The sequence below is a fragment of the Aptenodytes forsteri genome, unplaced genomic scaffold (genome assembly GCF_000699145.1).
Source record: "Aptenodytes forsteri isolate BGI_AS27 unplaced genomic scaffold, ASM69914v1 Scaffold9, whole genome shotgun sequence".
NCBI lineage: Eukaryota > Metazoa > Chordata > Aves > Sphenisciformes > Spheniscidae > Aptenodytes > Aptenodytes forsteri.
The window spans coordinates 714673-728959 of record NW_008796217.1 but is presented as its reverse complement, the minus strand read 5'-3'; the positions used below and the strand labels follow the sequence as shown (position 1 = coordinate 728959).

At 36.1% G+C, this 14287-nt stretch overlaps 1 protein-coding gene across 2 annotated transcripts in view; it reads left to right on the top strand.

Annotated features, from left to right (window-relative positions):
- Nucleotides 1–14287, top strand: part of ANKRD28 (ankyrin repeat domain 28) — a 130363-nt gene that overhangs the window by 82408 nt on the left and 33668 nt on the right. For both annotated transcript variants that reach the window (XM_019474480.1, XM_009288585.2), the window contains exons 5-8: nucleotides 2336–2536; nucleotides 3303–3390; nucleotides 8288–8430; nucleotides 9533–9745. In XM_019474480.1, the coding sequence (XP_019330025.1) occupies nucleotides 3303–3390; nucleotides 8288–8430; nucleotides 9533–9745 (444 nt within the window). In that variant the 5' untranslated portion in view covers nucleotides 2336–2536. The remainder of the gene's footprint in view (nucleotides 1–2335; nucleotides 2537–3302; nucleotides 3391–8287; nucleotides 8431–9532; nucleotides 9746–14287) is intronic.

The window sequence follows — 14287 nt, the reverse complement described above, 5'->3', positions numbered from 1 at the left end:
ATTGTTCCTTTATTGTTGATGTCCTAATAAAAATTTTAAATGCCTGTAGAAGATCAAAACAAACAGAGAAATGCTGAGCTTATGTGGAAGAGTTTATGCAAAACTATCTCCTTTGAGATCCCGAGTCAAATCAATGCTCATTTCAGTATGTCTCAAAAATAAAGGGTTTTTAAAGATTCTGTGTAAATTTTTGTTTGAAAAGATGGAATTGAATATTTTGGTTTTGGCAAGCATTGAGCTTCAAGTATTTGCTCCATGAACTATCTAAACAAGCTTTGTTTCAGTTTTTGCTTTTGAATTCCCTGGATAAATTGCATTATTTTGTCACTAGCATTAATAGCTAAGTTACGTGGAGATTGTGTTATTCAAAACAGTGTTTGAAAATGAATCTCCAAGGGCACCTTACTCCCAAATGCTATCTGTTCTTCTTGAGGTATTTTTAGGCTGCTCCTTTGAGAGCTGACTGAAGCACCAAATAGCATTCTTCAGAGCTGAGGGACAGTAAAAGCTCCTTATATCGGTAATGCTTGTAGAGAGGAGTGCTGCAGACAAACTGGACCTAAATGATAACTTCAAGAAATGCAACCATGGTCATTTTTTGAAATGTGGAAAATTTTAAACAAAATACTAACCAAAGGCACGTGAAACATGTAAACCAATCAGTCTGCCCTAAAAGCAATGATAGGTGCCTGTCAGAATTTTCTGTTTATAAACACGGTAAGTCATAGGAGCCCACATACGTAGATGGAGAGGTGGTTGGTACATGTAGGCACTGTTTTCCAGCTTGACAGACTTACCTGGTTTTTTAGGCGTTAGATGAAAAAAGCTGTAATGAAAAAAACCTCTTGATAATGATTTCAGTAAAACATGTGGACTTACTCTTGAAGCAAGGACAGCTGCAATTGAACAAGGACATTGAAACATGCAAAATAGCTGGAATTACAGATTTAGCTGTCAACTGCGCAAGTTCAAGCAACTTCATGCCAAGACTGTCATGCTCCAGACCTTTATATTTGTGTGTGTACTTTGCCCATATAGACTGCCCAAATTAAAAAAAAAAAAAAAAAAGGAAAGAAACCCTAAGCAGATTCACTAATTCTTGAAATTCATTAATGCATATGCGCAGAAAAATATAAGAAATTATTTTAATGCAGTGCTTCCTTCTACAAAAGGGGTAATAGCTGTTCCAAAATTTCCTTGTTCTGATTATGTCTTTTTTGAACCAGATATTAAGAAAAACCAAAAGTTCAAAATATTTATTAGATTTTTAAAGTGCTAAATCTGCTTGTTTCTTAGAGAATAGAAGCTATTCCATTTCTCATTTAAATTCCAAGCCTGTGATGCAGTATTTTCACTTTTATGTTTGTTCCTATTTTATTTTTTATTGACAGTAGAAGAAATTTGAGGGGTTTGAATATAATTTATTGTAATAAATAGAATCAAATGTTACTTAGCATTCTGCTCCTGGCTGAGAATAATACCTAGCTATTGTACCACAGTGTAATTTGAAATTTCCAGTAACTACTTGTGGTAACATGTTTTAAGTTCAAAGTGCCAACCATTTGTTTGAGTTGGCAGTCACTGAAAGCAATTAGTGAATTATGGGAAGGTCATGAAGTTGATGTAAAATGTCGTATTCATTGTCATGTTGATATTGCCAACAGATTTATGCATTCTGATTGTGTGCACATATTTTAATGTGCATTTGTTTATCTTGCTGTAAGAATTAGTCTTATTTGTCAAATTTTCACAGCTTGTACTTTTAACAAAAGGAAATGAATAATCTTTTTGTGATGGAATTCAGTGCAACAACTTGAAATGGTTTCCAGGAGTTTTGCAACAGTGTATGTTGAAACTTTTTGTGACCATGCTCTGTTTTATCTGTGGTTCTCTAAATGTACATTTAATAAGCTGCTCTTCTCTTTGCCATTTCTAGACTTCGACAGCTTAAAAATTTTGCTTGGCAAATTAATGAAAATTTATTATAAGTTCATAGTACTTCACTAATCCTTAGCAATGGAAGAAATCCTAAGGAGGTTTATTGAGCTTTGGAAGTTAGTTGTGATGACAAAACAGTTTGCCAGCCAGCTTAAGGAACTGAATAAAAGACCTGGAAATGATTGATTCAGTTGAGTCCTGTAAGGAGTATATTGCTCATGTTCTTGAGAATATCCCCAAATCTGGATTTATGATAAAGTACAAATCCCAAAGCATAAGATAATGTTGACAAAAGAACAAATTGTAAATAGTTCTATTCCATTATACTGTCCTTGGATTTAAGGCTGGCATTTCAAATCTTTACTAAGTGGCTTGGTTTTTTTGTAAATGCTTTCAGGATGCTGTTCAGGTGTTGTTAAAGCATTCAGCGGATGTCAATGCTCGTGATAAAAACTGGCAGACACCCCTACATATAGCAGCTGCAAACAAAGCTGTGAAATGTGCTGAAGCTTTGGTGCCTCTCCTAAGCAACGTAAATGTGTCTGATCGAGCAGGCAGAACTGCATTGCATCATGCAGCCTTCAGTGGACATGTTGAGGTGAGAGCTACCTTTCTTAGCTTGTTTCCCACTCGTTCTGTCCCTCACGTTTCTGATGTTTAGTTTCTCAGTTTAAAATCACGTTTCCCATCACCTCAGAAAACTCCAAGGCTTTTTGAATGTCTTTTGTATGCATCTGTGTACAAAATGGTTGTAGAAAATACATGTTACGTCATTTAGTTGGAAGATTATTACATCATTCACCTTAAGACAGAAGTAAATTTGCCTGAGTTCAGTGGAGTTAAACCAGTAATAGATAAATTTAAAATGGAAAAAAGAAGATATTTTTCTGTTCAGTAGATAGTGAACATATGGAATGTGTTGTCACTGAAATATGGAGGAAATACATGTAATAAGCTCTAACTCGCTAGGTTTCAAGCCCTGAAAAATGACCGCTGAGAAATTCCCATTTTAATTGTGCATAGGTAATTGGAGACAAATTGTCAATAGGCTTGCTTTTAGTGATTACCTTTAGTGAATCCCTTAGTAATAGCCCGAAGATTTTAAAGATTCCACAGCTTTGCCATATTTAACTGGGAAATAGTTTTGTTGACAACGACTTTTGTGTTCTTTACAGTCACTTCATTATTGCTGCCAAGGTGGGCAGCCAGGTTTTTTTCAAGCTTATGGAATAGTCAAAAAACAACACATGTAAATCCTTTGAAAATGCATATATTTTTGTTTTCTCCTATTATTTTCTTTGTCTAACTTTAAGCAGAGTTTTCCATTATGAATAGAGGATTTCTTTTCTTTCTGTTTATCTCAGATGGTCAGCTTACTTTTGTCTAGAGGGGCCAATATTAATGCATTTGACAAGAAAGACAGACGAGCTATACATTGGGCAGCATATATGGGTAAGTACATATTTCAGTTGATTACTATTGTGGTAGTAAAAAAAAAATCACCTAATGTTTAGTAAAAAAAAAAATCACCTAATGTTTAGTGATTTTATATATTTCTAGGAAAAATATTTACGTTGTAAGCATTGAGGTTATCTGTGTGTCTGCCAGAAAACCATTAATTGTATACTTCAAATTGCCTTGTAAATGTGTTTTTGTGGTGAGAAAAATCAATTTGTTGAAAAAGTAAGTAATTTTGTTCTTTAAAAAGAAGGAACTATCTTCCTCAATCAGCAGGTGTCTAATCGCAGGTGAAAACTTTTGCAATAATGCTAAATAGCAAGTAAGCAATTAATACAAGTGGCACCTGAAACAGAGGATTGTTACACCAACCTCGGGGATTGTATTTTAAAAGAATAACATTCCATTTCTAAAACTCCCAAATTCTTGCCTTGCCATTCTTATTCCAGGAGTGGATAATTATTGTTCTCATGGTATTAATCAATGCACTGGCAGTACTGTCAGAGTAATGTACTTCATTGCCTTTTATCAGACTGTCATTTTATTAAGTGGCAGTTTTCTTCAGCATAGCTATAATAAACAGTAGAGCTTTGTATCTCAAGCTTCATTTAAAATATGAGCAATATAAACCATTGAAAGGTGAATCATAGAAAATGCAGATTAAGAGTTCTAGGCTGACACTGACAAAGACTTCTTAGCTTTGGCTAATCGCTTTGTTTCTAAGTAATTCGCATGCAACTGCAGATTGTATTTGTCATTGCAGAATATATTGTACCTGCTCAGAAGCCAAAAAACATAATGCCTCTTTGACTTCCAGAAAATGTCTAAAAATGCCCTTGAACACATGCAACGTGTGTTGTCTATGAGCAGTGAACAATTAAGTTTCAGTATCAATTTCAGGAAGAAGCCAGTGGAGATGATTCCATGGTCATGATTGTTACTCAGTATTTTAGCTTATTGCTTCATAATTTTATCCAGCCAAGGGAGAAGAATAAAAGCAGTAGCATCAGTATTATATGAATCTGCATGCCTGGGAATTTCTTTGAAGATGAAATGGGGAAATAAGACTTCATTATATGTAACTTTTTGTTCCTGTTATGTTTTGATGATCTGCATTTTCCTAAATTTTAAATTCTTCAGAAAATACATATCTATATGCCTAAGATACCATCTTATAAAACTTAAGGAGAAGAACAGTCAGGAAGAGAACAGGGTCCTATTATTTATGGCAGCTTTTGTTTTTTCAGAGGTGATCTAAAAATGTGAACCTTTTTGTTCCAGTTATAAGAGGAAAATACTACTTGGAATGACTGTCTCAGTAAAAACCTTTATATATAGGGTTTATAAAGGAGCACCTTTATTTTTGACAAACATTTAAGTTAATGTACAAGGAGAGTAATATCTATATTGCCCCTTCCCTGAGTAAAACAAACTAATTTTACTGTATCTGTTATCAAACCAAAAAATAAACACACATAAACTAGGAAATTACATGGACTCATTATGTTGATATCTCTAAGTCTAGGATAACTCTGCCTTGGAGGTCTGGTCTTAGGCAAAATGCCCCTCAATATGCAGCTTGGTATTAATGCTCATTATGATGAATGAGAGAATTACTTATAAATAGGCATAATGCTGTGTAATGTGTATGCGTGGGGGGTGGTTCCTAAAAACAGACTTAAGGTTGCTAATTAAACATATTTCTCATCTGTGATTCTGTGGCATTGAGTATCTTATATAACTGCTTTGGAGTTGTTACATTTTTCCAAGCGATGTTTCCCAGTCTTGCCAGGAAAGAGCAAATGGAAGCAGTAACTTAAAAGTGGAAATAAAATTTTAAACTTACATACTGAGCAAAACAATGAGCAGTACCATGTGGGGCAATACGTATTTAAATGCAGTTGCCAAAAACCTTACCCTGAGTTTTGGGTGTTGATAATTGAGTTGTTTGTTGTATGAAATGTACTTTGGTCCAAGGACTGAGAATTCTGGTCTTTACAAATGCAAAACTGCACATTTACAAAATTGGGCTTGTTCGTAAGATCTCAAGGGTTGTAAGAGTGATCTTCTCACAAACACCTTGATTCACACAAAAATGGAGTTATTAACTGTTGTCTTTGCACAACTCTGTGTTTCAGGCCATTTTCACATTAGTCTTATGTCCCTGACAATACAGGTCTGAAATAATCTGATAGCAATGTAAAATAAGGCTGTGAAATCCATATGTGAAATGCTAAAAAGAACGACAGGACCCTGTTGAACTGTCTTCAGAGAAAAAGACTTGAATGTGCCAGTGAACTATGAAGTGATCATCACAGCATTAATACTCTAACTTATAATTTGAAGCTGTATGATATTGTACTTCAAGTACTGATACCAGTACTTGAAACAGAGAAGTTAAAGAACAATCTTCATTATTGATCCAATGTTCTTTGCGATATTTTGTATTAGTATTTTGTAATCTACATACATATGCAAAGCAATGTCTGTGACAGGCTGTCCAACCACCTTACTCAAGGTGACTATTTGCAAAATTTTGTTGAATGAAACTTGTGCATGAGATGGCAGAGACCTGACGAGCATCAGTGAGAGGACAGAGATGTTTTCTGGCTTGTGCTCACCTAGATGAGAGAAAAGTCTTCTATTTTTCAGATAAGCTACGTTTATTCCAATTTTAGTCAGTACTATTTCATAGGCTATTAACAGGAAACTGTTAATGAACAATGTTTGGGTGGGAAAACTGTAATTTATCTGACATCAATCAACCTAAATATCCTTGCAGACAGTAGAGTAGAAAAAGCTTTTGAAAGTCTTCAAACAAGGGAAAAAAACCTGTGACATTCTCTCTCACTATTTAGAGCCATTTTACACTGCTCCAATTCTTTGAAGAAAGCCTTAAAGCTTTTCCACTGTATAAAACTGACCATAGAATAAAAAAAGAAGTTATGCTTTTCGTCACTGTACTATAAATAACTTTCTAGGGTTATATCCATTGTTTCCCTTCCTTCCTGCTTTTCACCCGGCTCCGTTGCTGTCCAGCTGCAATGCTGCGACTAAAATGGACTTTCATTCTTGCGTGCTAGCGTCGCCCTCATTAGTGTATCAGGATGGCTCCTCAGCGCTTCCCACTTCAAGTACCTTGCTCTTCTGTTTGAGTGTCTTCCACTGATTGCTGCTTGCGTTTTCAATGCAGGTCAGGGATTTTTTGGTGTTTTTTTTCTCTTTAAAGTTTTTCTGCCACTGTTCTGTTCAGCGTCTCTCATCCTTTCACTGCTTTCAATATCTTCTATACTTCTGTCTCTCATGTAGGGCTTGTTTTCATTCTTGTCCCTGTTATATTTGGGTCAGAAGATGAGTATCGTGTTTACATTTCTCTTTCTCTTCTTCAGAAGTGAAATATTGCAGCACTTCACATTGCACTGGTAAACTATGTTTCTGATCAGTATAGCTAGTAAAATGTCATTTTGTATGTTGCTGGGCATGAGCATAAAACAGGTATCATGGTGACCGAATGTTTATCAAAATAGCTTTATCTGTATTCCTTTGGGTAGACACTTTGAATCAAACTTTTGCAAATTCTCTTAGTCATTGAAAAAGCAAAGATCCTCACTTTTTATGAAGCACTTAAACTGAAGGCTGGATTTGATACTTTTTACTTAGATGTCTGACTGGATAAGCAGACGTATTCATTGTGCCCCTCACCACTTTTTAAGTAAGGTAAGGGTGTCACTTGAAAGGTAAAACAAAGAATCCCACATCTGTCTGTATGGGTCAGTTACAAAGGTAAAGCACTAAATGTATTGTGGTCTATTTAACTCAAGTCTGCTCCTTTATTCTGCAGACTTTGTCATGATTACCTGTGTGTTTTCAGTGATGGACTCATTTGGCAGCTAAATTAACAACAGAGCAAGAATGACAGATTTTTTGGGTTACCCCTTTTTCATAGCTTTTCTCTTAGCGTGCAGTGTCACAACTGCGTGCAAGCTAGAGGGGGAGCATGCGGGCACGGTGAAGGGGAAAGCTGGTTGCCCTTCGCAGCAGCGGTGCAGTGTTGGGGCCCCTGGCCCAGCCACAAAGCTGGTGATGAGAGTGACTGCCCGCTACTTCAGGGTGGGCTCCCCGCCCTCCCTTCCCTTTTCCACCCTCTTACCTGGAACTTCCCCGAGCTCATCCCTTCCCCATGATCCCACTCGACTCTTACTCTCCTCCCAGTGACTTAGGAGAATAGTTGATGCTTTCAAAAGGCTATGGTTCCTCAGAGGCCTGAGTCAGTTTTGAAAATACAGCTTTGTTAAATCCTGTATGATTTGGGTCAACATTTTAAAGGCTTTGCAAGTAAAGGAAGTTGGATTGGGGGGGGATATATTTTTATTTAAAAATAGAATATTTTCTTGTTTTCATGTTTGTGTAATTTTTTTCGAAGTTTATGCTGAAGGCCTTAAAAACCATAATGGGCATGTTTGCAGTTGAGGTGAAGGTGGAAGACTGACAGTCACATTCTCTTTCAAGTTGTTAACAGAAATTTGCAGTAAATGTTTAATAATTACAAAGTTATTTCACCTCTCTAGTTCTCAAATCTTCAAAAAAAAATCCTTCTGTGTAAGCAGAAGACAAGATTATTTTTTTAGTATACAGGATTATTTTTGCAGTATAAATAGTATGATTATTGGAGGGGGTATGTGGAAATACTCTCTTCTGGAGATGAATATTTTATGTTGCTTTTATAGCTCATGATACAATTAGAATACAAGAACAATTCTTTATTTTCCAGATCAGGTCCAAATGGATAATGTCTCGTTCATGTTATAACAATTGTACAATTACTAAGTTTGTAAACTTGTGCTGGTTAATATAAAATGCAACTTCATTCTTTTTGTCTTTATTCTTTTAGGTCATATTGAAGTTGTGAAATTACTTGTAGCCCATGGAGCTGAAGTGACATGCAAAGACAAGAAATCATATACACCCTTACATGCTGCAGCATCTAGTGGGATGATCAGTGTAGTCAAATATCTTCTAGATCTTGGAGTTGATGTAAGGAAGAATAAAACAAAGTGATACATATTTTTTTGTTGTTTGAAATGCTCTTGTTAGTATTGCAGCACACTATTTAGAGGCAGGTTATGATATAGTGAGAACAGCATTTCCAAGGATCTTCCATTCACATGCTTTTTTTGTTTTAAAACCTCATTCTCCCAAATAACTTAAGAGCCTTGCAGATTTTGCACAATTATTTGGAAATAAATTTGTATTTAGTAGGTTTTTTTGTTCATTTGGTATTTCTTACTCTTAGTTCATTGGACTGGAACTCAGGAAATAGGAATTCCGTTCCTAGCTTTGCCACACAATCCTTTTTGAACTGCAGGAAATTAAACTCTTTTGCTTCAGTTATTTGTAAAATATAGATGTTACTGACTTTCTTAGACCATGTAGGTTTTGGGAAATACTAAAAATTGTGAGAAACTTCAATACTACAGTAAGGAAGGCCGTATTAATATTGAAGTGCAAAATAGATTAAAAGGCTGCACAGTACTACAGTACCTGCATATAGAAAGTGTGTTAACAACAAACTGTGAAACTCTGTAAGAAATCTACATTGTGCATCACATGTTAGTCTTACAAGGCTGGAGAATCCTGCCAAAGTTCTATCTTGAGAAGTAGATCAGAATTCAGTATCATGTTGTGCACAACAACAAATTCTACTTCTGTACACACCCCACCCCTCCCAAAAAAAAGTCCCTTTGACCCCTGTTTTTAACGGAAACCCGCAAATGTTGTTGAAAAATGATAGAGGTCCGTGCTGTGCTTAGTCTGTACTGCCTGTGCAAATTGCCACTGTTAACATTTTTTCCATACATGTGTTCTGTCAAGTTGCATACTGCATACAGGAAACTGGTGTGGAGACAATGGGAGGAGGCTGGCTCACTTGTAAAGTAATGATACTCTTCCCTGGTACACGCTTCTCGATCAAAGTACTACATCGAGAACTTGCTTTTAATTTCTGGTTTTGAAGAGCTCCAAAATGTAATGGAGGAGAAGTCTCATGACATGAGATTTTTCTTTGTCGTAATTCAATGCTGCAGTAGTACAGGTTTTTGCCTGCTAACTAATCCTGTTCGGTTTTTTTCTCTGATAGATGAACGAACCAAATGCCTATGGAAATACTCCTCTCCACGTAGCTTGCTACAACGGGCAAGATGTTGTAGTGAATGAACTCATAGATTGCGGTGCTAATGTAAATCAAATGAATGAGAAGGGGTTTACACCTTTGCACTTTGCTGCTGCATCAACACATGGAGCATTGTGTTTAGAGCTTTTGGTCTGTAATGGAGCAGATGTAAATATGAAGGTAGGTGAATCCAAAGCCATCCATTCACTCTTAAAGATGCAGTCCATCTTTATCAGAGGTAATTTTTCAAAATCATTGTTACAGTAACGTTTATAAGTTCCCACTGATGGATAGAGTACTTCTGTGAAAAGTACTATAGAAAAAATGAGCCAGTATGTTGCTTCAAGGAACTTGATCTGAATCTGAAAACCTCAATGGGATACAGTAAATAGTATTGTCATCTTTATTCTTTACCCTTTTGTGCTATCTGGTCAATCTTGATTATATTTAAATGTCAGAATTCCACATAATTTGTCTTCTCTAGTCTATTCATAGGAGTAAGAGCAAATCATATGGAAAAATGCAAAAGAACATGTTTTTCTTATAAATAAGCAGCATTAACGAAATCAAGGATATTTCAGAGAAATGTGTATGAACGGGCTAATTGCTGGAGCAATTGAAGAGCTGATAACATAAGATCCTAAAATCTAATTAATAAGGGAGAGTTGTGAAGGGTGTATTAAAAATACAAAGATAAGTAGATTAGGCCAATGAAAAGTCTTAAACAGCTGGTTTTTTAATTACTCCAGCAGAACTTTGTGAGCAGAGCCAGTGTAAGTTTTACATCTCTACTTGGTCACAAGTCTTTGGCTGCAGAATATTCCTTAGAATCCAGTCTTAGTGTAGGTAGAATTTCTAATCCACACAAACATAAAAGCAAACTATAACCAAAGATAAGTAGATTAGGCCAATGAAAAGTCTTAAACAGCTGGTTTTTTAATTACTCCAGCAGAACTTTGTGAGCAGAGCCAGTGTAAGTTTTACATCTCTACTTGGTCACAAGTCTTTGGCTGCAGAATATTCCTTAGAATCCAGTCTTAGTGTAGGTAGAATTTCTAATCCACACAAACATAAAAGCAAACTATAACCTATATCTCTTATTTTCTTTTCAAGTGTGTAGGGTAAAGTCTTGAGATGTGAGAGAGAGGTGAGAGAGAGATGAGAGACCTTCCGTTTTGTATTAAGCTGATTTTTTACTCTAGTAATGAAAACTTAACTGTGTTCAGAAATATTCAGTGGCAGTATCTGGTGTCTTGACAGGTTTCAGGCTGGGGAAAGTGGGAAACGGGTATATGGAATGAAGAGTTGAAGTGTTCCTCTTACAAAATATCTAATTGCCTGTACTGTTCCCCACATGTGGCAGGAAGAGAATTATCTATCCTTTTGTTTCTTTAAATAAATAAATAATCTGTTTAATAGTTATGCCTGAATTTCAGCACAATCTGGATAAGAGGTGAATGTTAGAATAGCTAACATTTCTGTTAAAAATCGTGGGGTTTGTGGCTCGCTCATGTAAGATATGCACACTGATTTTCAGCAAACTAATTCTAAAATACAGATTATATCTATTGTTAGTACAAAATCTGTAGCCCACTGAAAATTTGGGAGTAATTTAAAAATAAGCTATTTGTGGAGAAATCTTAGATATATGTTACTGCTCACTTTTACATATATTTAAACATGCAGCATTTAATGGAAACGTACTTAAACTCAGCTGTGGAAAAATTCATCACCAAAGTGCCCTGGAGAAGTAAGGAGCAGTGCTAAAGGGTTTATTACCAACTTGGGCTAAAATACACAGGTCACAGTCCATTTATTTTTGTTGCCAGCTTTCTGCTCTGCATAACGTCCCAGAATGGATATGACTGAGGGTTTAGTCTTACAGGGCTGACTTCTGTCCTACATTCTTGAGACATCATTTCTCAGTAATGTATGTTCTGACATGAAAATAATCCCACAATGTTAAATATACTAATGATTATGTACATATGTTACTTACACAAATAAGAACAAGAGAAACATAAATATTAGCAAGCAAAGAATTACTCTTTTCCTATATGCTGGGTTGCAACGGGTCATGACTTTGTGCATATTTCTGATGTCGAAGAAAGAAGTGGGGAGGGCTTCACTTCAGAAGGATGTGCAGCAAGTAATGGTGGTTGGGGGTTTTTGGCTATTCATTTTCAAATGCACCTTAATTGTAGGTTAGGAATGAAAATGAAAAACTTCCAACATTCTATTAGGGTAATTAAACACTGTTAAAGATTACTGTAATCTTTATGTTTGAACTGAAAATAAGAATCTTTGTTTTACATATGGTATATGCTGTAGATACTGACTACATTTAGTTAGTTATAACACTAAGTTAACTTAGAAATTGTGCAGAGAATGGCTAATATCTTCAAAGTGACTGGCAAAGTTCCTGAATTCTTTGAAGTTTATAATGTGGGTGAACTTTTGTCTGGAGGTGACAAAAGCTGTTCTGAACATCAGAGATATGTATTGTTGCCTTCCTTCCCATTCAATTTTAAGTTAAGGGATCCAAAGTATAGATTTGTCAGTTTCTGTAACTTAAAAAAAAAAAAAATCCTTAGAAGATTTAGGTAAACAGGGGTTTTCCCTTAAGCTTACTCTGAGATGACAGAATCATTTTTTTCTGAAACATGATAGTGATGGGGCTGGGAAATGCAGTCTGAAGCATATCAGAGAGCTGAGAATTTCAGCTGAAGTCTAAGAGCTTAGTAAAGATTTGGCTACTGAAGTTAACCTGCTTCAGAATAAAATGTCTTTACAGTGGAAAGGGTTATTAGCTTTAGCTATAGGTTGGCTGTAATTAAAATGTGTTGATTTAGTAAGTATCAATACTGTTAAGTGCAAAATTAAGCAAGTAGGGTTGTGTAGGGATTTAAGCAATTATAGCTTGAAAACAGCATTTATCCCGTTTCCACACCAACATGTGTCTCTTGTAATTCTGTTAGTAGCATTTCTGTGGATTTATACCAGTATGACTGAATTTGGCCTGTGGATTTGCACCTGAAGGTGTGAACAGCCTTACCTTGTATATGAAAACTTACCACTTGCACTCTTGAAAAGTGGAAGAACTGGGGCAAAAGAAAATCGTTTCCAAGTCAACTGCTGCTTCCCTGGAAAGGCCTATAAGGATAAATCTTGGATTTAATCAGAAGAACAATCCCTAACAAATAGCGAAGGGAAATTGAATTAGAATATGTTGTGTAGCTAAGAATAATTTGTAGAGTTAAAACGGGATGCTTTTAGAGCATTCTTACTAAGTATTTATTGAAACCAAGCCTGTTCAGTTTCAAAAGACTAGACAGTACTATTAGAGCACTTTCTGCTGTGGATGACCTAGTGGAGAGAGCAAAAAGGAAACACTCTTTTTCTTGATGGCAGATGGAGGGTAAGTGCTTGTGCATATCTGTGGATGCTGGCCTCATCTCAAGAAGGAAATATGTAGCAGAAGATAATGGAACAGTAGAAATATGTTATATGCTTTTTATCACCTCTGTAGGCAGAGGACATCATTTCATACTTGGTTTTTGTAGCCTTGTCAGTGTCCATATAGTACTGTAGAACAGTGAATCCTGTTAAGTATTGCTCATTACTGCAGCACTCTCTCCTCACTATTCAGGATTTCCATGCATGGAAGAACATGTTGAAATGAGTACATAATGGGACAGTATTAATTGTTTTGTGGGCCCCCTTGCTGCTTGAAAATTCAGTGACCTAAATAGAAAAAGTTTTTTACTTCCATTGGTGATACTAGAACATAAATATTGTTGCTAGGGGGAGATTTCACTTGGAGGAATGCTGTGACATGATAGACCCACATTTCCCCTGACCCTCAGTAAAGCTCAGTAGTCTGAGCACGGTTAATATCTGAGTAATCACTTGATAGAACACCTTCTGCTGTGTGTTAATTCTTTCTGTCTAATAGCAATTACTGTTCTTAGCAAATTTTGTATGATCTTAAGTATTTTGTGGATATGTTTTCTCTAGTGATAGAGGAGATTTGGGTGATTTCTTTCCTATTACCACACTTAATTGAGTTTCAGTGAAGACAACAAAAGTTATTAGCCCGTAGCTATTCTATCATGTGCTCTGATCCTATCTGATCTCGTAAAATCAGTCAGATGTAGTTAACTTAATATTTAGATAGAAGACCTTAAAGGCATAAAAAATGGAAATTGAAGCAAAAGTTTTGAAGACACCTCCTTGCTTATGCAGTCCAACCTCCAACCTCCTGGTATCTCAGGAGACAGTACTTTGCTCAATAAATAGAGCCTTGCTGTTCCATTGCTTAAAGAACTCTTTGGCTACTAGTTCTGATTCTGTATATCCTTCCCTAGTGACAATGTCTAGGAAGGGAATTCTGAATGCAGTCCTATACGTAGCAGTTCAGCTTCAACATGGAAATTATCATCTTCATTTAATTTTATACCTGTTCTATGTTAGTATGTTGATAGACAATTGCGTCTTATGTTATTCCTGGGTTGCAAAGGAACCTGCAGACTGTTAGACTGGAGAGAGGCACTGTAGATATTCATAGAATCAGAATAGTTTGGGTTGGAAGGGACCTTTAAAGGTCATCTAGTCCAACCCCCCTGCAATGAGCAGGGACATCTTCAACTATATCAGGTTACTCAGAGCCCCGTCCAACCTGACCTGGAATGTTTCCAGGGATGGGGCATCCACCACCTCTCT